Genomic DNA, 27441 nt, shown 5'->3' with positions numbered 1-27441 from the left:
TTTCAGTGAAGTCTGTCAAGTAACTGCATTTTTTTTTTTCCCTGAACACCTTAATGCTGATTGCAAATTTAATGTAAAAAATTGATTGATTGAATCGATATTGACTGATAACTGTCCCTACAAATCTTCTACATCCTTCCCCTCCATGTGACAGTACACTGCAAAAAAGTAAAAATGGCTGAAATTAAGAATATTTTACCTTAATTTAAGTAATTCTGTCTATCCAAGTAAAAAAAATCCGCCTGTGGAGTAAAAGAAAAAACAACTTATTTTGAGTTAATGTTTTTTTATGAAATTGTAAGCGCAAACAGATGTTTGTTCTTGAATATTTTTGTTCCAGTGGCAGATTTATTTACTTACTTACTCAAACCAAGGGCAGATTTACTTAGTTCAAGAAAATGTTACTTATTAGATTACTTTTTTTCCCCCATAGAGCGCAAGCTAGCAAATCTAGGATTCAATTTCCTCAACAATGTGGGGCCTTCGTATGTGGAGTTTGCTTGTTCCCCCTCTGTCTGTGCAGCTTTCCTCTGCGTGCTCTGATTTCCCGACCACTACAAACATGTACAATGGGCACTCAAAACCCTCTGTGTTTCTATTTTTTCTTACAGAAGCAAAGATTTCTTTTGTTGTGGTTAATCCTTGAATAGAAAATGCTCCTATAGTGAACAAAAATTGCTTGAATGTGTGTAGTAAACAGTATTATAGTAGTTTGAACCCTGCTTCGGATGAGCGTGCTCTTATATTAGCATAAGTATCCCCCAGTTCACATGGCGCCTGACAGTCCTATATGTGATGATGACTGGAGGGTCTGTGAATATCTCCGTCAGAACACACGAGAGTGCTCACGCGGAGATGCATCCGTTAGCGGTGATTGATGCGCGCTGGTGTGTCTGTCGGCAGGTTAATGGTGTGATTGTGGAGGTAATCTCTTGTTCTCTTGTTAGAGGGTGATGAAGGGCAGAGCGAGCTGAACATATCAGGGATGTGGCCACTTCCGAGGTCCTTGCATATGCAGCAGCGGGGAGGGGGATTTGATGTATGCACTTGTCCCGACACTGATGTGGATGTAGTGACTGTGTTTCTCCACTAGAGGCTTGGGTGGAGCCTGTGTCTTCACATTGTATGTAAATATGCAAAGGGCAGCCATGTTAAATGTGTCAACTGAACTGGTGGCTTGTAAGTGTGAATGCAATGTGCTCTCGATGCGGTTGATTTGTGTGGGGACAGGTAGTAGCCATGTTGATTATGTTTTATACCTTTATTTCACTATGAGAGTTCTTGTGAAATGACATGATCTCTTTTACAGAGGAGTCCTCAGTGTACATGTTTTTAATCATGGGTGAAACCAGAGCACGCAGAGAAAGCCTTCGCAGACGGAGAATATGCAAAGTCTAGACAGAAATGCCCTATTATGTTTTTTCTACTTGATGTTGCAGACTTTTGCTTATAAGACATAGAAACTTAGAGACCATTTTTCGTTTCGGAATCTGATGATATGTATCTTTAAAATGAGCTCCCCTGAAGTACCTTTGTAGTGAATGACACATTTCACAGTTTAGAACAGGGGTCTCCAAGTAAATTAAGCCTCGTAAAAACAGCTTACACTTGTATTGTCCTTTACCAGCCTGTGTCACAAGTTTATGCTACACTGTCGTCATTATTCATTCACTCCACACTTGGTGATGGTAAGCTACTGTTGTAGTCACAGCCACCCTGGGGCAGACTGTCCATTTACCACATGGCTATAATGTGTTGTTTATATCCTGATCTCTTCTTATGTCACTGCCCTCTGCTGGACACATGTGGAATTCTTTCATTTTTTAATTTAACCTTTTACCTGCTGTCCCCTGATCAGGGGGCTAGGGTTAGGGTTAGTTAGGGTTAGTTAACCCTAATCAGGATATAATTAAGATTAAGAACGGCAAATGTGTTTCATTCACACAGATGTCACACATATTTTTAGAAACTAGAAGGTCTTAGCTTTCAAATGAGGTATCACATTGGCATTTAGGCTGTAAGCTCTCCAGTCAATACACTTTGAGCTTTGGATGTAAATAACCAAAATCCTAACCCTAACCCTAAGGTGGCAGTTAAGTGGTTCAGTTGCCCCCTAGTGGCTGGAATGAGCTTTCTGGTTATTTTTGTAAAAATGCATAACTCCACTCAGGAATGGTCTAAAGACTTACTGTTTTTACTGTTTGTGCTGTCAGCAGCCGGAAGGAATCATCTGGCAGGCCGGAATTGGCCTGTGGGCCGCCTGTTGTAGACCCCGGGTTTAGAAACATCATAGGATTGTAGACAAGACTTTTGAAAAAACCTGCCAGAAATATCAGTAAAAAATCACTCGACCTTCACTACTTCATCCGGGAATCGAACCCATGCCGCTCACTAAAGAGAGAAAATACATTTAGTTTCCTCTCAAACGACCACTTTAATGTATGCAGTGCTTTCTATAACTCATAATGTCATGCACAAAGAGGAAATGCCTCTACAAATGTGCTGCGTGAGTTGCTCTGCCAAGACTCTGAACAGATTTGACACGTCAGGCTTATGTAGAAAGCCTTTGGAAAGCTTCTCTGAGTCCCCAAGCTACAGGTTGCTTTCGTGCGCTGTCCGTTTATGGGACATGTTGTGGGAAGTGTGTATTTTGAATCGGCCCGAATGCTCGGAGTAAGAAAACATCCTGGTATCCGTCTGCCTCTCTCGCTCCTGCGCCATCACACTATAACACTATTGCATCTGTATCGATCGCGGCCCGGGCCTTTTCCATTTTCCACAAACTCCTGTGAGCGTCTCCGAGTGTGCGACTGATGGCGGGATTTGCTCTTGATCTTTATGATATTTCTTTAAACATGATGCTGTCGTTATGCCTCCCCGGGGACGCAGCCAACTATTTTCAGTAAATCAAGCTCGCTCTCTCCCCCCTCTCTCCGCTTCCCCCTCTCTCTCAGCGCCGCCGCCCTCCTCCCTCCTCCCTCCTCCTCCTCCCTCCTCGTCGCTCCCTCCCTCCTTATTTATAACCCCACTAAACAGCCCCGCCGCTCCCACATACTGTACGCCGCCATTCTCATAAGTGTTTTCAGCCCCGGCCAAATGAACGCTTCTCGAGAGCAGTCAAAGCAGCGAGGAGCGGGGCGGCGCCGCTGCGGGACACACTTGACCCTCCGCCGCAGCCAAACACAATCAGTGTGTTTTCAGAAGGGCGGCAAAGGGAGTCAAAATACTACGAGGTTGGTCAGGAGGTCTGACTCTGACATCTAAGCTGGCGCTGAAATGAGAGCGCCAAAATCATCGATCATGTTTAGCAAGAAAAAGCCTCATTGTTTATGTCTGTTTCAGGCTACAAAAACACATATTCTCATTGTTTTGTTGCACTTTTTACACAATTTGTAATATATTCTTCAATCAGTCAATTTTACTCCTTTAACCTCTTAACCCCCGGCGCACATTTTCTCCAGTTCAGTTTTACCCAAATCTAAAAGCTTCTCGACTGGAGTTTAGTGACTATACATCCCTGCAATGCCTAACTAACAAAACTGATTTAAGATTTTACCCCGCATTGTTGCCACATTGTCGTCACGTTTCCATCATAGCTTTGGTGATTTTTTGTCACATATTTGTCACTTTTTTGTCACCTGTTTTGATGCTTTTTTTTTTGCAGTTTTTGTCGCGCTTTCGCTTTATTTTCTCCTTGTTTACGTCAGTTTTTCATCGCATCTTGCCACGTTTTATGGTCGCTCTTTTGTGGCCTTTTTGTTGCTTTTTCATCACTCTTTAGTCGTGTCTTTTTCACTTTTTTCCATTGTGTCATTGTTGCTTTTCCGGCACACTTTTGTCTCTCTTTTGCCACTTCGTTTGTTTACGTTTTTCGTCCTTGTTTTTGTCACAATTTTGTTCTCAAGAAGCTTTTAGATTTGGGTAATGCGGAACTGGAGAAAATGCGGGGGGTTAAGGGGCTAAAGAAAAAAAAAGCTTTAAAAAAAGGAATGAAGAAGCGTCAAAATGGCGACAAAAACAACATGACAAAAAAAGCGGTGATAAAGCAAAGAAAATGTGACAAAGAGCAACAAAAACATGACAAAAAGGCAATAAAGTGACGGCAAGGTGGCAACAACGCGAGGAAAAAGATCTGCTTCGATGACTTTTGTATGTCTTAGCTTTCAAATGAGGCATTACTCTGGCCTATAGGCTGTGAGCTTTTAAATTTGGGTAAAGCTGAACCGGAGATAATGCACAAGATGGAGGTTAATTCCCCAATGTGTGTCCTTGCTTACATCCTTTGAATTAATTTCTCACTGCAACATTATATCTATACAGGAGCGGGTGGGGGGAAAAAAAAAGAAAAAGGAAGATAAACGCATTATAATTTTAATCTTTGCCTGTGATTCTTAACCTGGGGGTCGCAAGATAATTTCACATCGTACTGGAGACATTTACTGTGTGCATCTTGAATGGAAAACATGCCCTGTGGGGGGGTTGCAAACACCAACGTAATAATGACTTATAGTTAAAAAAAAAAAAAGAAAAAAAAGATTTGGCTGTAATCCAGAACCGTTTTTTGCAACTGCACAAAAGAGTCTGCGGTTTGTTGTGTTTTTTATTTTTTATATATCTAGTTGACAAAACCTTTTTCTGCTTGGAAATGACAAAGATGCACCTGCTTCTTCCAAAGAGCACCTGGCAGAGGGGACCTTTCAACCAATACAAAGAGCGTTTCCGAGTTTCTCTCCCAACTATAATTGGCGCTACCCAAGCTCACACTTATTTAACTTCAATGTTTGATTGTCATGTGCCAAACCTATGCCACGACCACAATGGAAATGGCAAAATCCCTGCACTAATGTGATCAGACACTTCCTAATTGGTGTCATGCACGCATTTACTCTCTCGCTGCATCAAGGCCATTATTTAAAATGTCGTACAGTACTTGCGTGTAAATCGACAGACTCCCCATCGACAATGGATGATGACAATTTGAACACAGTCTGTTCTCCTCGTGGGGGTGCGTTGGGGGTGCGGTGGGGGTGGGGGGCTTTGGTCCGTTGTGATCGGCAGAGGGCACTCATTGGGGGTTCACTCCGACGCCCAAACCGCGGCGTAGCCTAACCCACATAGGCACCGGTGCAGGTGGGACCAGGTGGCGGCTAATTCGTTTTCCTTTGTCCCTCGTAATGAATGGTTAATTGGCTTGCGTCGCCCGCTGAGCCGAGCGTAGAAGGAGGCCTCCCTCTCTGGCTTGTGTCCCGCGCACTTGCGTTTTACCGGGCCAGAAACGTCCGCGCTATGCACCGAGGCAACGGGCACGGGGACAGAGGTAGTTTTAGCTTTGTCAATTTGTTACGGCTGCGCATGACAGTTGAGTATTACAGTTGTGAAGAAAACGGAGACTGTGTTGAGAGGATGTTTGCTCTGGTAAAATGTATGTCATGTTGCCTGAATAACGTCGGCCTTTTGTGATTTGCAAATTGCGAAGCTTCAACTGTAACAGATTTTAAGCCCATTGGAATTTAAGACCCACACCGGGTCATAAGGCCATTGTGAAGTTATTTTACATATTTGAGATTTTACCCATTGAGGCGGCGTTTAGTTCGTAGTTTGGAAGTCCACTTAATAAAGTTGGCAAAGCTTGAGTTAGAGGTCGATTGATATATCGGCCGGCCCATATAATTTATATTGCAGCAATATTTGGGTATTTCACAATATCGACGGAAAAGGCTGAGCCGAAAAGGAGACTTCCCCTTTTTAAAGCAGTACTGTGTAACTTGTTTACCTTAATAAATCCTTTCCGTAGTCCATCTGAGGGTAATGCAAGTGTTAATGGGATGATTGGGGGGTCTTTCATCTCCCCCTGGTGTCTCTGGCCAGAAAACCACAATTGCAACTTTCCCTGCTCCGACCCGGAATTCGAAATACACACTAATGGGATCACGAAGAAGAAGCTAACAGGCTAACGGGGAAAGCTAATTGCGGGCTAGCGCTACTTTAGCGGTATTTACTGCCAAGTTTGAGTGACAAGAAATATCTCCATTGTGTCGTTGAGTTGTGGCACAATATCCCTCTCTCGCTTTGTCTTTTCTGTCAGCGTAGTATTTACTCTCACGGACAATTAATGAGTTAAAATAAATGCAACATGCTACAACACCTGCAATGGCGCTTATGGCCTCTAGGGGCATGAGTTACTTAGTTCTGCTTTAAGCTTTAAAATGAGCCCTTCCACAACTTCCTATAGGCCACAGAGGATCTGAGAAATATCGTGATAATTTTATGTTGTAGACTTTTGCTTAAAATTGCTGTCACAGTTCAGCACTGTGACAGCAATTTTACAGTTAAAATATCAGCCGTGCACATCGGCATCCACATTGATTGTTTGGGAAGACTTACATTGAGCTAATATGTGAATGATACAGAAAGAGTCAAAACGTAAGACTGACATTATAGTTTTATATATACAAACCAAACACCGGTTACGGCCTTCGTTCACAGGATCGAATCCTCCTTTCAGTTCCTAGTGTAAGGACTGACATGGGGGAAAAGGCTTTTAAATATTGTGCTCCTTCTGATTGGAATCAGCTGCAAAATGAGCTGAGTTTTCGAGAGCTGGTCTCTCTTAACTCTTTTAAATCTAGACTGAAAAAATGTGTACAAAGCCGTGATGGTTGCTGTTGTTTTAGATGTATTTTATATATTGTATTATATTTGATGTAAACTGTTTTATGATGTGTTGCTGCCTCTCAGCCAGGTCACTCTTGTAAAAGAGATTATGAATCTCAATGAGTTTTTTACCTGGTTAAATAAAGGTTAAATAATAAATAAAATAAAAAAATATTTTGCAATATAGCGAAAGACAGAAGCGAAATGATTTTTACTCAACCAACCCGATGCCCTCTGATATGTACTTGTTGGCATTTACTTCCACTTTAGAGACAATTGCTGGTTATTGTAACAAGTCGTTGATTTGAATCCCATGTATGGTGCAAGCTGTGCCCCGTTATATAAGTAATAAAGCATAGTTTCGCTCTTTTACTTGCAAGTCGCAATAATCCTGACCTTTTTGTGCTATTATTAATTCATTCACTATCACTTGGCCTGATTTCTACTTTGCACAAAGCCATTCATAATGAATTTGAATACACATCCCCTGCAGTATCTCGTGGCACATGTGAAAATGCTGGAAGTTAATGTGCCTGTCTGTTTGCTCTGCAGGTGGTTGCTCTGAACAAACGCAGTAAAGAGGCGGAGTCTGCCTTCCTGGGGATCTACAAACAGCTCATTGAGGCTCCAGGTCAGTACCGCACAACAACAATCACATTTCACAATTCTGTCGCTTCAAATCAGAGCTGGGTACAGTCGCCGAAATACCGTCTGTAGTTAGAGACACGTACTTACAGGAAGAATTTAGTAAAAGAGTCAAATAACGAATGAATGAACTCACTGAACATAAAAGTCCGATTTTTTTTTCTCTGCGGTGATGTAATCCGCGAAATGATGCGTTAAAAAAGCCTAATAGATAAAATAAATAATTTGTAAGGATAGACACCCAGGATACAAAGTCCTTTCAGTCGCTACAGCTGGACTAATCTTGATCTAGTTGGTCGTTTTGAGAAATATCCTGTTAAGCCTCATTTTGTCATAACACTGCACTATGTAATAACTGTTCAAAATATTATAAATTTTGTAACAATGTGCCGCGTTTTGCAATAAACTCTCAACACATTTTGTGTTAAAATCAGTCATCACATACTATCAGGCGGTTAGTAATGCATTGTTAGATACTTCATCATTTATAAGTATTGTTAACAGATAGTATAGTGACAATGTGCACTATCTAAGGTCAGAAATGGTTAGATTTTGGAAAGCACATTGGGCATGTTGAGTCTAAACGTATTAATGGATTGAAAAACTATTTAACTGCTTGTAAATAATAATAATAATAATAATAATAATACATTTTATTTGTATAGCGCTTTTCAAGACACTCAAAGACGCTTTACAGAAAACAAGAATAAAATCACACATAAAATTAGCACATTAAAACAAGTAAGAAATGATGAACAAAGCTTTGCAAATGTTTTAGAAATAATTAAGTAAGTATTTACAAATGCCTTAAAGGAAAAGGCCACCGTTTTTCCATACTGAGATATGTTCTTACCTGAGCTTAGACAAGATGTACCTGTCTGGTCTTTGTGCGTGCCTGTGGAAGAACGTGGTAGCTTCACCACGCTTGGAGCTATAGGAATATGCTGGGAGAGGCCAAATGTTAACAACATCTTTGGTCGTTTTGCATGACTTAGGACACGCACAAAGACCAGACAGGTACATATCAATTCATCTAAGCTCAGGTAAGAACAAATCTCAGTATGAAAAAAACAGTGGCCTGTTCCTTTAATAGTGCCATATGGCATTATATAATAAGTTATTGTGAAATTAGAAAATTATTACAAATTGTGGCACAGTATTACGAAATGTGGTACACAATGAAGTTAAAATTGTGTTACATTTTGAACCGTTATGACATAATGCAGTGGCTCTACATGCTCATTCTCTTCGTCACAGGCCAGGCTCTGTTTAACTATAATACGGTAAAATGTGGTATCTTTAGGTGTCATTTGTGACACCACGTTGTTGCCACAGTGTGAGAAAAATGCAATGAAATACAACTAACCACCGTTTCCAAGTTAAGTTTATTCATTATTGGCACAAACTGGCCCAAACATTTTTAAGAATGTCGTGTTGCCTGTATTGTCTCCCCTTAGTTCTCCCATTATACATAATGGACTGAACAAATCACAGGTATAAGAAATTATATCCCTGTTAACTTGTGCGAAGACTCCGATTTTCCGTCAAACCACCGTATGATCCATTCCCAATGGTGATACCTCCCGCCTCTGTGTCTCCTTCACATCACACAACATCTATGAGCTATCAGCAACACATGAGGCAACATCCAGCTCTGAAAAAGTCATTCCTCTCTCCGTAGATATATAAGATACATAGAGCCCTATACCCCGTGGCTCTTATCTATTTTTCAAAGTCGGTGCCTGTGAGCGGTTTCCAAAACTCGGCATGCGGCCACTTCAAACCGCCGCCTCTTTGGTCCTTGAGTGGTGCGTGGCTGAGGGGCTGAGGAGCGGGCTACGCGGGCCGACACAGAGAGGCTGTTGATTGTGGAGGGCCAATTAAGATCCCGGCTGAAGTCATCTCGCGGCATGCACAAGGCGGGACTGATGAGGCCAACGGGGAGACGCGCAGAGGGGCTCGGGCCTTCGAAGACCAAAGACACGCACGCAAGTCGAGTTACATCAAGCGGGAAGGTGCGGCGATAAGGTGCAATTAATCTAATACGGGCGTAATGATGAGGATCCAGTGTGGTAAGAAACGCCGTGACTGGGAAATATGTTGTGACGAGTTGTTCATCCGGTAAAAGCAACTGTTGGTTCACACTAGAAGCAGTTTATTGTGTTCGCATTTATTTGTGGTATTTATTGCGATTTTTGTATAGCGTGCCTCTGTTAGCATGCTAGTGGTTGTTTCTTCTGGAAAGCTGTCAAATTTTCTAATTAACTATTTAGTGATCTATATCTAGTCCGCCTGTGAGCAGACAGCATGGTGTCGCTGATGAAGCCTTTTGGATGAGACGTCCCACATTTCAACTACAGAGAAACCTTCGTCTAGAATATTTAGACTAAACTTGCTCTTACAAAGTTTGAAATCAGGTAAATTTGCTCTGGGTCTTTAAAGTGATAGTTGTACTCTTTTACAAATTTAATACATTACGTATAATTGACTGGGCCTGCAGTTTTACGTAACATAAGTAATGAATGATTATATTTCTTCTAAAGTCCCTCCCTTTGATGATTTCAGCAACTATCTCTGGTGCCATCACTTTGACCAATGAGACGAGCTTTCCTGTGAACCGGCAGGTCAGGTCTGATCAGGAGAGAAGGGGAGAAAGTTTTATCGTTTTTTTAGAAATATTTTTCTCCCTCTCCTCATTTTGCAAAAGAGGACAGGTTTTCGGGGTCCCATCAGGAAGGGACCCGAATTGAAATGTGACTCTCACCTCATTTTGCAATTTTACGGACTATCACTTTAATGATACCTGATCATTCATTTATGCATAGTAAATGTATCTACTCGTAAAGCACAGACGTCCTATTAGCTACTCTCTAAACGTTCAAGTTAGCTTTTTCTTAAAGCAGTACTAAGTAACTTGTGCCCTCTAGAGGCCATAAGCACCACTGCAGGTGTTGTAGCATGTTGTGTTTTTGTTACTCATTAATTGTCTGTAAGAGTAAATACTACGCTGACAGAAAAGACAAAGGGAGAAAGGGATATTGTACATCCAATTACACAAATGGAGATCATTTTTTTCACTCAAACTTTGCTGTAGATACTGTTTAAGTGATGCTATCCCGCAGTTAGCTTTGCCCGTTAGCCCGTTAGCCTCTTCTTCGTGATTCCATTAGTGTGTATTGGTGACTCCGACCCGGTGCAGGCAAAGTTGCAATTTTGGTTTTCTGTCCAGTGACACCAGGGGGAGATGAAAGACCCCTCAATCATCCCATTAACACTTGTATTACCCCCAGAGGGACTACGAAAAGGATTTATTAAGGTAAACAAATGAATTAGTACTGCTTTAAAGTCCAGAGCATCCGACTTATGGGGCTAAACATCGACCATTCACTACTTTATGTTGTGTTTTTAGATTTAGAAATAAGTACAAATAGAAGTAACTGTATAGGCTAAATACACATTTAAGTATAGTACATTTGATCAAATACATAGTTAATGTCAAACTGAACTTTTTTATATACTTGATACATAGAATTAAATATGGGAAAGGTTTCTCAACCATTACACCACATTAACCAACACCAGACTACTTACATTTTACTCTTTGCAGTAAATTTTATGATTTCAAGGATGTATTTTGAAGATCGATTCTGAACCATAAAATGTGCTTAAATTAAAAGGACATTTAACTTAGGAACTACTTGTGACAAAAAAGGACAGGTAATCGCTGACCTCCACCATACTCTTCGCTCACCACAAACACTTCACGTATTGTGAGCATTTTCTCTGCTTCTGAACATATGTACCGCTGTATTGCTTGGCGTTGCAGCACGACGCGAGCTGCAAACTCCCCCCAATCTGTGCGCAGATCAGAGAGACACTTGTGGCAGGAGTATAGCGCGCGCTGTTTACAGATTCAATGAATACAAGATAAAAGTGCGCGTCTGAGAAACCGCGACGCTGCCACTGACTTTTAAAGGTCCCCATTTTTCCTTGAAGTCCCCTGCTTGATACTGCGGCGCATGCACACTCATGCACACACAAACGCTCACTTTGAATGCCGTTATTTCCTTGATAAGAAATACCTAGCCTTGAAGATGTTTGATTCATCTGACCTGTACCTTTTATACGAAGGTCCTCATTCAAATACAGCCGCGTCTCGGAGGGATTGACTTTGGCATTGACGCAGCTTAAAGAGTTGCTCTGTTCAAAAACAAAGGCAGTAATGTGAGAAGAAAGCGGGCTACCAGACAACACTGACTCAAGGTGGAGATGAAATACCTCGGCTTTGAATGCTCTTATGTAAGAAAAATATGAACGTGGTGCAAGTTGCGTACTCATAGGCAACCTCCGGGGAGGTCAGATGAGGCAGATAAGTGTTCTTTTGACTTGGGGCGATGGTGGCACAGTTGGTGGAGCGGGTCGTCTCGTGATTGGAAGGTCGGGGGTTCGAATCCCAGCCCCTGAAGTTGCTCACTGTCACGCATACTTCACCCACCATGCCTCCAGTGTCTGCGTATATTGGTGTATGAGGCTTAAACTTGCCGAACCTCTATCTTGCTGATCATTAGAAGCACAGTTGGTATCCCAGGCTTCATGTTTTAGTTTATGCTACTGACAGTTTAATTGCTCTTGTAACAAAGCAACATATTACCTGGAAATACTGTATTGTCCCATCATGGAAATAGGTGCTCATGGCATTTCCCTGTCACTTGGATGTGACCATAGTGTAGCACCGACATTTTCAGTTCTATAGTTGTGGTCAGGACTAGCCTATTGTGCAATTTGGGGTTTAATGTTGGAATGCAAACTCCGCACAGAAAGGTCAAGGAAATGAATCCAGGACTGCACACACAAAATACAACAAAAGAAACAACGTGACAGCGAAATGAACCCAGTCCATTTCTAATTCATCTTTGCCTGTCGCAGATACCCTCTATATTTTATACCCCACCTTGAATCATGTCCACATCCCCCTCTAATCTCCATTTGAACCACAGAATCGGCCTTCTCCCCATATCTCCCATCTGCTTTGGCCTTACTGTATCCTCAACACGTTTTTGTCACTGTACATCGTCCCGCCGGTGTCCAAGGTCACCCCCCTCCCCTCTGTCCCACCCAGGGCCGCCCCCCTCCGCTAAAATGGATGACTGGAGGTACAGCAGAGGACAGTCACTTGGCCCAGACCCACTACATTTTCTCTCCTTTAACACAACAGTGAGCTCCCCCAACAAACGCCACACCTCATGTATTTTTAATCTTTTGACAGACGCAATTATTCTCTACGCGCCGCACTCGTTAATCTTAATGCAGTTATTACCATTCATTGCGTGTGGCGTGTGTGTGTTTTTGCGCCCCCCTTTGTTGCTATTATTTCATTTGGGTGCGAGTGCGTGTTGCTAACTGGCCAATCAGAACAAGATAATGACTGTAATGAGGAAGTGTAGGCAGGGGCACGAACCAAAGCTAAGCGCTGGGACCTGTAGGAAGATATTTTATGTTATGATCTCAGCCTACTGCCCCAGCAATGAGGAAGGACTTGATTATGAATCGAAAAGATATGATTTTTAATTCATTTCAATATTCTTTGTCCAATATTTGTAATAAAACTGAAATTGTTCCCTTTTTGTTGTTTTCATATAAACTTGACCTTTGGTAAAATTGTGACCAACGACTCCGTTGGAGGTTCGCCATTTCGGCTGCGTGTCATGACACCTGTCAATCGTTCTGTTGATGGGTTTGCTGCATGGAGAGAGGGAAATCGTTGCGCCCCACAGCTGAGATCAAGGATAGCTGGGCGTTCACTGCTAATTTGCTCAACCTGCCTTTCATGGCATCTCTTCCACCTAGGAAAGGTCTTTTTTGATCCACACTGCTATAGCAACCTTTCACACAACAACTGTTCACCATTTTCGCACTGCAAACTCTTTTGTTTAGCGGTTGCTAAAGTAAACAATTATCAGCGTCCCACCAAGAAGAACACGAGCAATGGCGTCAACCCTCCACAATGGCGCGCTCCTGGGCCGAATGCAACGTCAGAATTTTTTGACCGATAGCGGGACTAGTTTTTGGTTCTAAATTTAGTTAAGCTACATTTTACATTTCTCACTTAAAGCAGAACTAAGTACCCCATGCCCCGGCCTTGAGGCCACAAGCGTCACTGCAGCTCTCATGGCATGTTGCGTTCTTTTTTTTAATACTTCTACTGCTGATAAAAGACAATGGGAGAGAGGAATATTGTACATTGTGCCATAACCCAATTATACAATGGCAATATTTTTTTCTGCTCAAATTTGGCTGTAAATACTGCTAAAGTAGCGCTAGCCCACAGTTAGCTTTGTCTGTTAGCTTCTGTTGACCATGATAAAGCAAATTAGAAAGTTTTGCTAAATGTTCTTCAACAAACCGAGAGCTGTTGGACTTACCTGTCTGCCATGTCATAAACCTCAGAAATGTGAGCCAAAAGGGATGTGGTGACAACTGAGAGCAGCGAGGGAGATGTTTTCCATGTGTATTTGGGTTACCGGGTCGGAGGCAGTCCCTGGTAGGGAAAGTTGCAAGCGTGGTTTTTCTGGCCAGAGACACCAGGGGGAGATGAAGGACCTCCCAATCATCCCGTTAAGACTTGTATTACCCCCAGAGGGATATTATATTTATTAGACCAAGTGCACTGTTGGGTGTCTAAGTGTTACCAAATTGCCAAATTAGCATGACGTTAGCATTAGCGGTCTGCCCTGGTCATGCAACTGAGATGATCTTCTAATTAACTGAAGTGAGCAATCGGGATGTGCAGAAGGGTGTGCGAGAGCTAGAAACGAGTTCAGGCAACAGGGAGAGATTTTACTCAACTACCTTACGAATTTTCACGGTTTGAAAATGGAGTAATTTGGGCAGTGTGGCTTTAATCTAATTATTAATTCATCACTGGGACTGTGCTGAAGGATGAGACGATAAGGTGTTAATACATTGAATACGCTTTTTATCTCTATCTCTGAAATGCTCCTTACTCATTTTTGAAAGTCCATTATTGTTTTTACCACATTTACACCATTTAAAATTACAATGTTGTTTTCATCAACAACCCACTCGCACATCTTTGAGTATTCTGTGAATCTGTCCCAGAGGCTGTTTTTAGCACCACGGGAACAGCTTAGAGAAAGCCCTCCTGCTGTGGGAGGAGCTTAGAGTTGTGGTTGGTTTGATAACCAGGAAGTGAAGCTTCAAGTTTTTGATGTTTCAGACCAATATTGCATTTTGTAGTGTAAAGTAAGTGTAAAGTGTAAAATAGTGATAATGACGTGTTTGACGTTATTACCAAATACCTGCATAAAGCATATTACCCCATCTTTAAGTGAAACCTTTCACTGTATCATGCTATTTTTGGTCAGGCCTTTGGGTTTAGGTTATTGTTACGTTGCACATTTTGCCCTTTGAGGAAATGTGTCCTTCTATATCATTCTCAGGACTGACCCTTTTCCAGATTTGAGCTATAGATATATAGGTACACTATTAGTGTGTTGTGAATGTTTGTGAAGGCCAAGGAAAGCCCCAACCAGCTCGGGAATCAAACCTGGGACCTTCTCTTTGTTGCCTTTTCTGTATGAAACTTGTGGCTATCGCAAACATCTGAACACTTCTCCAATTTCAGAGGCCAATATTGAACATTTTATCCGTATCAAATTCTCCTCTGTGACCCACCAAGGTTTCTCTTTGTTGCACTTTGACAATGCACCGGTTCAATAAACTCCTCACAGAAAAACTTTCTGAACCCTGACGTGATAGTTTCGCTGTTGTTTTGTGCTTTTGAGGCGAGACGTCAATCCACCCGAGTTTTCATTATTTTGATTTGCCGATGACACTTCCCCATGCTGTGCACTGTATCTCCTCGTCATCAAAGCAACCCGTTAGCCGCCGATGCCTAACTATCTCCTGCATCACCTCCGCATTGTTTTTGATCAGCCAGCATAAACAAGTCGCGATCACTAAAGATTAACATTTGGTGCTGCAGTTTTTCCTACCGATCCGGTTGCTCCTTCGCTGCACAGCGGAGGAGCCGTTTGAACGTCGGAGTCTGTCGCCGGCGGCATAGCCCTGAGACCTGCTCCTGTTTGCTCCTCCGAACTCACTCCTCCCCCAGAAGCCAAACCGCGCTGCAAACGGCACCTTTTATCTAAGAGTTTCTGAAGATTTCAATGCCGTGGAAGTGTGTGGTTTCCGTTATAAAATGTTACAATTAGGTGTCATGCGGGTCAAATTGTCAGTAACCTTTCTGCGCAAAAGTTATTCAAGTGTTTCATAGATGTTTGCTTTACTTTTGGGTTACCTTTCGTACATCATATTCTCTTTCTTAGACTTTTTACTTTGTCCCTTTATGTAGGATTACGATCACGGTCAACTTGATAGACTTTAGGAGTCTGTTGAATGGGATTGCTTTTGGTGGATTTGGGTTGTAAGGGATGCTTTGGAGTTTGTTGCAGTCATGAATGAAGGTGATGTTAAATTGTCCTACATTCTTGGAATTATAAAAGCAGGGTGTTAAAAAGCGCTAATGTTTTCTATTTTGCCACTTCCATTCACTCTATTCAGTATGTTTTATTTCATAAAGTATAAAGGCAATTATCAGAATCAGCTGGAATATTAACCTATTGTATATATTTTTAGTGGTAGGGGAAATCGGAGTACCCGGAGAACATGCAAACTCCACACAGAAAGGCCTCGTTCAGCCCATGGGATCGAACCCGGGGGACTTTTTTTGCTGTGAGGCAGGAGCGCTAACTGCTGCTCCATTGTGCCGTCCATTTACCTGACTTGTACCCAGCAAAAAAAGCCTTTAAACTTCTGAAAAGCGCTTTAATCTTTAGTGTAAATCTCTTTAAACTTACAAACTTGTCTTTTGTTGAAATTAGGCAAAAAAAAGGTGGTGATGAGCCAAAAATGCCTATTGACTCGCTTTGGTTGCTGCTCGCCACATTCGTAAAGCAAGTTCTTGTGGATTTAGACTTTCATCAGAACCTCCAGTGTCTGTGTGTTCATACCTTATCCTGCTGTATGTAAAGCACCAGTGTACATGACCACAGCGCTTGCTAGTGGTGACCGGAGGAACTGCGGGCTACTCTGCCTCTTTTTTGTCTCATTAAGTCACATGTCCTTTTGTGTGCGTGCCTCTCTAAGCGCTGCACACATTTGCGCCGCATTTCTCCCTCGGCAATGAGAATATTTGAACAGAAAGAGCCGACCTTAGCCATTCACAGTCACACGAACACTTAAAGCCACGCTGTCCTTCCTCCAACCTGCTGTATACACCAGAGAGAGCTCCAAGGCACAGCGCATTGTAATCAAGTAGCTCCGGTCATGAAAGCAGTGTCATCATATGAAAAAGGATTCTGATATTTTGGAGTGAAACTGACTATTGAGAATCATGTTTCAATGTATTTATCTTTCTCACTTTATACTTACGTTGTTCATATAAGTAATCTCATTAGCAAAGATCTCAGCTTGGCATTTAACTACTATGCTAGTGGCAGCATAGTGGCCCGGTGGTTTGTCCTCTCGCCTCCTGGGTTCAGGGTTCATCGCCTCCTCCGACGTACTTCTGACCATAAATTATGTTACTACTACTACTACAACTACTACTACGACTACTACAGAATGTTCTCCTTGTGTGTGGGTGGGATACACCTCACTTGGGTCATATGCAATGGACCAATTTCCTTGCAAGGACAAAAAAACTACGCCTACCTTTAAAGGAGACATTTTGTGGAACTTCAACGTCAAAATCCAAATCATATTTCTTTTAAAAAATCCAGTTCACTTTGGAATTAGTTTTTTTCTGGATTTTGTTAAAGAGTAGTGTTTCCCAAAGAGGGGTACAGAGACTTGAGCACTGTACAACAATAATACAAAAGCAACAATAATACAACAAAAAAGTGACAAAAACATGGCGAGACCACACTATGAAAACATAACAAAAAAAAACAATAAAAACATAGCAAAAAATTTAAAGAGGGGGTATTATGCTTTTTTCAATCACATAGCACCAGTCTATAGCACACTACAATGATGACGAAACATTCTGTTGGTCTGTAAAGGCAGTAAATTAAAATAACTGCCTTGTATAAAATTGCTCTCTCAAAATGGCTGCAGCGAATGTCTTGAAATAGGCCTCTGTCTCTTTAGGAACCTCTGACCCTTTCCGACACGCCCCCTCCACATGCTGTCTGTGGCATCAGGGTTCTGCTGAGGAGCAGTGGTTGATTACTCGGCTGGTGACGAAAGCGCGGAGGCGTCTCCAGGAGGTGGGGGCGTTCCTAGGAGGACTCAGGCAAACCTATCCCTAAAATGGCTGCCATCAGAGTTTTTACAGATTACTCAAAAATACGTGAATGTACCAAGGCAACACTTCAGGCATGTTTTTAATGAGGGAATGACATAAAGACATTATGTAAAGCTTGAAAAAGTCGATTTTGCATAATACCCCCCCCCCCCCCCCCCCCCTTTAAGAAAACACAGCAAAAAAACAGCAAAAACATGACAGAAAACCAGACAAAAACAGGACAAAAAAACAGCAAAACATGACAAAAAACAGACACAAACAGGACAAAAAAAATAGGAAAACACGAACTCGTCGCCTTTACGGGCAAAATGTCTGTACTGCATTTGATTTTTGAATTTGGCACCTCTATGGGGATGGGCGTGAAATCTGATGTCACTTGCCCTGTGGCACAAACACTCCAATGAAACGCTCCCACACACGGCCCTTGCCCTCCCTCCTGCAGTGAGGAGGGAGCAGGGGAGGGAGAGGGCTGTTTACCTGTAAGGTGATTCAGGCCTGTCAATCACAGACCCATAGCCCCCCCACTCTCACCCCTGTGGGCTCTTTAAAAATGTGTCAAAAAAACATGGCAACAAAAAAGTTACGATCACTTTTGTAGGCGTTGCAGCCATAGACTGTAAAAAAAATGGTCTTATGCTCACTCCTCCCCGTTTACCAGAATGACCACGGCCGTGGGGGAATTGATGGCTGATTTACAGACTCCCCCTCCCCGGCTCTGACGAAGCATGTTCCTAAAAAGGGCATACGGGCGGGATTTTCACCGTAGACTCGGCCCTTGCGTGATGTGTAGCTCGCGCTGCTCCAATGCTAACAGTCCGAGCCTCATTAAGCCGAAAACCAGCCTGGTTTCATATATTGTGATTAACCCAGCGTTATCTCAGGAGGAAAATCTAGCCTAGTCTAGTGTTAAAACAATTGAAACCAGGCTTTAAAGTAGTTTTTAACGTGTCTAAAGTCCAATGCTTTTCAATGGGGGCCTAGCGGCGATATGGAGGTACTACAGCAACGGCGGAGCAATGGCGGCCCTCACGTTTGTGGTCAAAAAGCAGGGCAGCCAGCGGCCATTGGTTGCAGCCTTGTTGGGACATTGTGGCCCAATGTCACAATGTCCCAACAAGGCAACTATCCACTACTCCATTGATCTGACCATCCAGGGCTACACGGCCTCATCAGTGAACAAGACTGTTTGAAAATGAGTCCTCATGTATTTCTGAGCCCGTTGCAGCCGTTTCTGTTCTTCAGCTTCAATTAACAGTTTAGGGGAGGCCCGGATAGAAGGTTTATGCACAACTGCAGCCTCTGGAGGGTCCTACACCTTGATGTTCGGGGGACTCCAGAGGCACCAGCAGCTTCAAATACCTGTATGCTGTCTGCTGTTTGTCTGGCAGAAATCGTCCATATTATGCCTTTATCTGCACAAACCAGAGTGTGCTCTGAATCATCCACAAATCTCTTATCAGTACGATGATGACGCTTAATCTTTCATGAAATATCGAAGGTTTTCATACCTAGACCAAGGCATTCAACTATTTCACGCTTTTCATCCGCAGAAAGTCCCTTTTTCTTTCCCATATTGCTTGAAAATGATGATCTGCTTAATAAAGTGGAACACCCTTTTTCAGTAGTTTTTCCCTTAACTGGGCTTAACCTGAAAACTAATCATCCCAGGTCTCTGCGATTAATGTCAGTGATTCATAGAGCCCTGAGACACAACACCATCCATGAGTTTCATTATTATTGTTTTTTTTTTACCTTTTTGACACAAAAATGCAATTTGCATAATAATTTGGAACGCAGTGTACTAAAGAATAATCTATATTTAGTTGCTCACTTTTTTAAAATTGTGGCAGGATCCTCAGGTTAGGAGGTACTCCGAGTGTAAATGAATACCTCAAGGGGTACGAGGGGGCGAAAAGTCAAGTGTCATTCCCATTACTGCCTGCAGAGGCTCTCCATGCCACTTCAAAAATCCTGACCAGCCCAATCTCTCAATCCTTGCTGCCTTTTACATATTTGTATAATGCGAAATGCCTAATATCAATGCTGGGGTACCCAAAAGAATGTTTTTTAGCTTCAATTATGCATGTCCACTCTAAGTTTCTCTTTCAAATGCAATCTCGGTCGCACGAAGCCACATGCATTGTTCTCCTCCAACCTGCCGAACACATGAGAGAGAGCTCCGAGGCAGTACGCATTGTAATCAAGTCGCTCCAGTCGTTTATGAGGAGCATTCGTGGAGGTCTGTGGGAGAAAATAAGGCCGTGTACAGGAGGGGAAACGAGAGCTCTCAGGGAGGGTCGAGATTATGCACAAGTGATTAATAAGAGCCGTAATAAACACAGGCCCAGGGGATGTTTGAGGTGCTTAATAATGCATTATGTTCATAAAAGAGCCAAGGCCCTCAGCGCGGGTCCCAGCGGACGACAGGAGACCCCAGGGGGACGCGCCGAAGTGGGGATTTAAGAGAGCGAGAGGCTGCGGGAGAGAAGGGGGGAGTGGAGGAATGTGGAGGGCAGACGAGAAGCTGAACGGTCTTGAAATTAGGAGTGATAAGTGTCTGGTAACGTGAGAGAGGATACTGGCGTCATGCAACCACAAAATCGGGAACTTGCCAGGACAAATTTCCAGCACAAAGGGAGTCTAAATGAGTATAGCTTTGTTGTCCTTTTTTCCCCCCTCCAGTATGCTTCAATCGTTATTACAAGATTGAATCAAGCATCTGGATGACTGAGAAGCTCCGTTGTTTTGAAGTTACAAATGCATTCCTGTGTAATCTCTTGCATCTTCTGTCTCGCTCACACTCTCCAAGCACTGCCCTCGCTTGAAATGTGACCAGACATGTAAATAAAACGGCTCCGAAGACTCCAGAAAGTGATAATTAGCTTTTAACTTTGTGTTGCGTCATATATCAATAAGCCGTTAGACTGAAAAGCCTGACCTTATTAATTGTTTTTGTGCGAATTTGCCGCGTTGATGTGAAAAGTTTCATCATTTCAGTTTTTTTGGTGGTAATGAGCTGGTCGACCGGTTAGTGCCGTGGTCGTTTAGCTTCCGTTTTGATGCGAGAAAAGATGGACATTTCCCCGATTTGTGGATACTAGAATGAAAAGTTCGGGCACCTTTTGATGTACACGATCTTCTGTTGGGCTTAAAATGCTTTCAAGTTACTTACTTAAGTTACTCACTGCATCCTGTTGACTTATCATTAAGACTTACACCACTGTCCCATCGTCGAAACAGCGGCCAGATTCTAAACATGAAATAAAAAATAGTGTATTGCCTGTAAACCGCCTCAAGCCTTCAAAAAGTGTTAATTAGCTACATTGGTAACTCGAGTTGTTCTAAAAAATCCTCGTCCTATTTATTGTTTTTCTGCCGCGCTGATGTTGAATTTCATCATTATGGTTTTGGTGATAATGAGCTGGTCTGAGATTATCCCATTTACTGATGTGAAAAGTGTCAACGGAACCCAAACAATTGTCCAAAATCACTAATTGTTTTTGAACATCAAGGACTTGTATCGGACTCAAAAATACCTGCAAGTTTTATGTATTCGATTGAGTTGTTCCCCGTTACCCATCTTCCCATGGGAGCATTGAGGATCAGTGGTATTTCCAGACCCTATAAGTTCCCAAGCTACGTTGCTATAGGTGCAGCATCAAAGTTTTCTCTGATGTCAAGTATTAGAGCAGGCGCCTTGATGTAAAGTACTCACAGTGCCTATTGTAGATTATTGGTTGGGACAGTGCATGTTAAAGGTGCACTATGCAACTTTTTATGTAAAAAGAAAAAGTTGATATTAGCGTGTATTTGACCTTTCAGTGACCCAGCAGCTGTATGGGTGGTTAGCTTAGCGCCTTTAATTTCCATTGGTGGCTCCTATGACGCTTCAGGATCTGTTTTATTTAAGGTTTTATATTTAGGGTTTCTGGTATCAGCAGTGAAAACCTAAAAAAAAACAATTGATCCTGGAGCGTCCTACAGGCCATCAGGATGGTAAGTAAAGCCGCTATGCTAACCATCCAAGCATGGGGTCACTGAAAGGTCAAATATGTATTAACATCAACTTATTTTTTTGCACAAAAAGTTGCATAGTGCACTTTTGACACACACAGAACACACCACGCCGGATTGTATTCTTGGGCTGATTTCCATCCGTTTCCCGTCACACGAGGAGAACATGCAAACTCCACACAATAAGGCGGGTGGGATCAAACCCGGGACCTTCTTGTATTAAAGCATGAGTGCTAAACACTGCTCCACTGTGCCGCACAGAGACCGTTTACAGTTTAGAAACCATAGCTGCCCTGGGGTAGACTGACGGAAGCAAGGCTGTCAATCTGCACCATCAGCCCCTTCGACCACCATGAACAACTCACTCACACACTTTACTGTGGGCGAAGGGTTTTGCCCAGGTACACGGTGACAGAGACAACCATCACTGTCACCCCAAGTCTGGAAGTGCTGATGTCCGCCAAGGCTTATAGATGTTGCTCCCATAAACCAGCAGGAGGGGACAGTGTGACTTTTTCAAATGCGAGGTCCCGATGTTCCTCCGTCTACAAAAAAAGCAGTAAAAGCAGTACCAAAAAACATAGTTACACACTTCATTTAAACATGTCGTACACATGACGTACACAGACTACTACTCCTGTACTTCTTGCATCTTATCATCCCCTGCCTGATTATAAACACTCCCTCAAGCCTTCAAAAGTGATAATTAGGCACATTAGTACATCGCTAGTAGACTCAAAAATCCTTGTCCTGTTAATTGTTTTTGTGTGATTTCTGCTGCGTTGATGTTGAATTTCATCATTTTGGTTTTGGTGATAATGAGGTATCGGTCGCCCCGTAGTGCTGTGGTCATTCAGATGCAGTTTAGATGCTACTCATGGATGTCCCATTTGTGGATACGAGACGGGGTGGGTGGGACATGAGGGGAGGGGGGGGTGGGGGTGTAGTTGACCAGGCGCGAGGCGTCTGTAGCAGGTGCGTCGGGGCGGTCCGTCTTGGCCTTGTCAGCGATACCACATCATTAGGACTTGAGCGCGGCAGGGAGCGCCATTATGTCTCCCTGGGCTCTGTGCAATTACGCGCTGACATAATTAACCCAGCAAGCCCATTAGCCGCGCGTTGGCCGACTGAAGAGTGGGGAGGAAAAAAAAAAAACGATAATTATTTGTTGTGCGCATGTAAATGAGGCCAGCTGTGTTCCCATCATACAACATGAACAAATTAATTTACAAGGCTGTGCTCCAAGGCTTTTTCTTTTCATTCAAAACATCTTGTTGTTTTTTTTTATTCTGGGACTGGACTTCAAGGTCCATAAACACGCTGCTGCAACTAACAGTAAGACTCGTGCAATATTCAAGGACCAAAAGTAGGCTGACAAGAGCGGCCACTTTCACCTTTGGGGACAATGCGTTTGTAAAGTGTGACATCGAACACAATAATGAGATACTTCTGGGGTCAACAGTTGAGCGTTCCATAGATAAGAGCCTCCAAAAAACACAACTTCATCTGAATCTCCTGCTGAAATAACTATAGATAAAAGCCCAAAAACGGTTTTACACCAAAATACAATTATAGGGATGCCCCGATCCAATACTGGTATCAGGAATCAGAGCCGATACTGGGAAAAATACGATATCGGGTATCGGCTACAAATATCCAACACTGAAGTGATACCAGTTTTGGCCTCAATGCCTTAAAACACAACTTTTACCACTTTAGTCTCAGTGAATATGGGCATGCTGTATATCATTTTAAAGCTAAGAACCTGGAGAATTCAATCACTGATTTAGTTTTAACCTCCACAAATGTAGTTTGATCGCTGTGCAAAATGCTGCGTTAGCAATAGTTTGCTAAAGCTAGCGGAAGCATGCTAATGCTAACGAAAACGAATCAAGGCTGGGTCAGAAACTTTGATGGAAATACCTAAAGAAACCTAATACAATAAACTAGCCACTGCTGAAGCCAAGTGTTTGTATTTTAGTTTAAGAAATAACTGATCTGTCTGTCATATACCCAAGGACAGTTATATATATATATATATATATATATATATATATATATATATATATGACTTTATTGATCTTAAAATGGAGCAAAGAGTCAATACCATTTTTCACTAAGCCTTTTGGTACCGGTACCTAAATGATACTTTTTTTTATACTTATGCTGAACTCTTCATCATCTAGAACCAGACAACAAAACAACAATGTTCATTTATTCTATACAAGACCTTTTCTTTTAAATTTGTATATTCATTTAAGTAACTTCCTTCACTGCTGTCCCTGGAAACAACAGGCATCAAAACTTGGACTCTAAAGAAACTATTTTTATTCTGATACCAGTAGTGCCTAAACCTTTTCTTCGACACCATATTGTCTCTGAGTGACTCACTGGGTCAAACAAGGTGAGGAACCCACCTCCAGGTCTTCAAAAGGTTTTGATAGAGAGTGCCTCGCTTTAGCATCGTAACAATAAGGGCTTGCGCTTGTTTTGCCCTTTACAAGCATGAGTTGGCTTCACTGTTGTCATTATTCGTTTACTCCATACTCAGTGGTGATAAGCGACTTCTGTAACCACAGCTGCCACGGGGATAGACTGACGTTTGCTTACTGCGCATGTTTAGAAATCAGGTAGACGATCAGGTAGTTGCTGGGATAGACTTGTTCTGGGCCTTTTTGTTGAAGCCAACTTTCCTGCATTAGGAATTTTGAATGGTAATATTAAGTTAGTGGCACATATTTTCAGGGACTCGCGGCTTACGCACACCCTATTTTAAAACATGACAGCCGTCTTTATGCTGCATTATCCGGCATTTGATATTCAGAGGGCGAACTGCGACTCTCTTTACCTTGATGTGACAGAACGAACGGGAACACAGTGGAAAGTAAAGCAGAGGTAGCGGAAAGCGGCACCTTTTGTGTGCGAACAAAACAACAAGTGAAAGAGAAACTTCTTAACCTGCTCTCTGCGCGTCTTTGTCTGTCAGTGGAAACGATGGAGGAGTTCTGACATAAACACAAAGGCACTTTTAAAGAAGACGCCGTGAACAAAGGGAGGAGTGAAAGAACATTTGGAATTAACATGAAATACAACCAAACCGCTTTGAAAATGTACTGAAGAGTGAGGCAGGTAGTTACGATCAGTGAAGGGCAGTGGTCACATGTTGTTCTAATAGGGTAACTTTTCATTTATTTACTCAAGTGAAAATGTTGTTCTAATGTAGCTATACATTATTGGAACCTGTCACTGAGTTGCAAAAGGAAATATATCATATCATATAAAATGTAAATGTTTCAACACCACATTTTGGTAACAGACATTTACATCATATTCAATATATTTCTGGTTATTGATTATTATATTGATGTATGCTGGTAGATAGACACTATAGATGTTTGGTTGTTCAGTGCACAGTGTATTTAAAGCAGGTGATTGTGTCTCTCAGGTTTTAGTTGGGGATTAATCAGCTGCCGTCTATTAGCGCATGTGTTTCTGAAGTTATCCGCTGCCTTTCTTTAGTGGACTGTGCTGAGCTACAGTAGATCCTCTGTCCGCAGAGACCTGCCTTTGACGGGGGTTAATTTTGTGTTCTGACTTAAGTTCTATTCCTTCACTTTAAATTTGACTTTATTTGACTCCCCTGCCGCAGATTGATAATCCACTTGTCGGTGAGCAGGATCCGTACTATAATGTGTGTGCTTTGATCAGTAAAAGTTGAAAGGATATATGTGAAAGAGGCTGATAAAGTGATTTCTGTGACAGAGGGTCGATGCAGAGCTGTGCTTTAAGTCATCCTGTTTGTCTTAGAAGAGCGCTGCTCTTAATAGCCATGTCCCCAGTGACTGATGCAATAGCTCCGCGCGCGGTGTAACAATGAAGCCGACAACTGTAAACGGTCCTGGGAAAAATAGCTCAATCAATTAGATGGCCCAAAATGTTTGTCTGATGAAAATGCAGATGTAGCCAGTCGCAATGCGTGGTCAGGATTTCAGCAAATTGCACTTTGTAAAGTTTTGTTTGTAAGGAGCGTTTGTTTTGTGGCCTGCAGACTCCGGATTCGCTCTTCCAACGATATCTGGCAAACTTTAACTGTCTGTGGCTCCAACTTCTTATGAAGCCACTTCAGAACGATCTGATCGGGCTCCACGCGAGGCTGAGACGAGCGGATGAAAGCTGTGGGAGAAAAGTTTGTGCAGCAAAGCAGCGATTTTGCAGCTCTTTTTGAGTTTGAAGTGAGTGCGCGTGGGCGTGCACGTGCCTCCTCTCCCCTGAGCCCCTCTCTGTGCTCTGGCACCGCAGTCACCTCCTTTGGTGTTGTCGGCAGGTACACAACAGGCTGCTCCTCTGAGCTGAACTTTTGGGGAGGGGAAGAAAGGCGAGGCAAGATTAAAAACACTCCTGTGATGTGGAGTGCCGAGCGCCTCCTGAGGATTCCTGGCATAATAATTTAAATGATCAAATGATACAGAGGAGACTTGTTAGCTGAGAAACAGCCTCCTAGTTGGCCCCATGGGCCTGCTGCTGCCGCGCATGCATTGCAAAACAGCTCCTCTGTTGTGCTAAAGAATCACACTTTTTTTCTTTTTAGCCCCTTTTCAGGAGCAGCCTTGTGCACACTGCTAGGTGTGTGCTGGGACCCGGCCCGCCTCAAACTCTCTCTGTCGTTTATATTTGACTCATTTCACCTGGTTTTGAATGTTTCTGAACATGAGACTGTGTCATTAGGCCCATTATGAGAAGAGTCTAAAGTCAGTCTTTTAAAACAAGTCACAGAGGAATCTGTTCAAAATGGATCATAAATGTGCTTTACAAACAACATCCTCAATCACATTTCTGTACATACCTGTGCCCCTCAGACCCTGCGCCAGTGCTGGAGGCGTCCCACAGCTTGGAGGAGCGACTGTCACGGCTGCAGAGCTCAGCCCCTGAAGGAGAGGCCCTGGTGCAGGAGATCTCCGGACTCTGGCAACAACACCTGCAGTGCCTTAAACACACAGGTGCCACAGCATGACTCCAACAATCCCACTATCAACTAAAAAATCACACGTTTTGGTTTTGAATTTCACACATACTTGACATGAAGCATTGCTCAGTTTCTGTCTGTGGTTTGTAATAATATAGTACATAGATTAGTCCTGCGAGGGACTGCAGATGTTCATTAGCCTCAGGCTAACTCTGGTACGATGCATCAAATGGCAACATTTATGTTGTAATTGCACATGGTCCCTTTTAAATGAATAAACAAAGCTAAACCACGGCCAGTCAAATGAAATTACATTTTTTATTAAAATCCGACCTTATGTAGTTTATAATATTGTTTGCATTATGATTAATCCGCTGTTTCCGTTCTGTTCTCTCGTCCCACAGAGAACAGTGCAGTGGTCCCAGACTCAGACCTGAGCACAGAGCCCTGTCCTGACGCGGTCATGACCCCCAACAGCACCCCAGCTCCTGGGGCCCCAGGGTCCCCTCAGCAGAACCACCAGGAGCCGGCGCAGGAGAGAGGGTAAGCTGCTCTTCACGACCCACTCATGTAGAAATGAACAAAACTAGGGATGTCACAAAGTCAGTGAATTATAATTATTCTGAAATGTTGCTATTTATAATTGTCAATGCGACCGGTTTAAGTTGTGTCTGTGTTTGTTGTAGGGATCAGGAGGAGAGCTCAGATGTGAGTCTGAGGCTGTCGGAGGCGGAGGAGAAGATAAAGGCTCTACATTCATGTGAGTAATTGTGTTCCGTCAACTACTTTCTCTGATCCGTGGCAGAAGCAGGACGTCCCTTGTTGACAATGAGAG

The 27441-nt window shown here is 42.7% G+C and overlaps 1 protein-coding gene across 3 annotated transcripts in view; it reads left to right on the top strand.

Moving 5' to 3' along the window:
- Window positions 1-27441, top strand: part of cux2b (cut-like homeobox 2b) — a 199858-nt gene that overhangs the window by 145864 nt on the left and 26553 nt on the right. For all 3 annotated transcript variants that reach the window (XM_079566853.1, XM_079566854.1, XM_079566855.1), the window contains exons 4-7: window positions 7207-7285; window positions 26500-26640; window positions 27011-27149; window positions 27293-27366. In XM_079566853.1, the coding sequence (XP_079422979.1) occupies window positions 7207-7285; window positions 26500-26640; window positions 27011-27149; window positions 27293-27366 (433 nt within the window). The remainder of the gene's footprint in view (window positions 1-7206; window positions 7286-26499; window positions 26641-27010; window positions 27150-27292; window positions 27367-27441) is intronic.

This window comes from Gobius niger (genome assembly GCF_951799975.1).
Source record: "Gobius niger genome assembly, chromosome: 1".
Classification (NCBI taxonomy): domain Eukaryota; kingdom Metazoa; phylum Chordata; class Actinopteri; order Gobiiformes; family Gobiidae; genus Gobius; species Gobius niger.
This window is presented reverse-complemented; position numbering and strand designations above follow the sequence as displayed.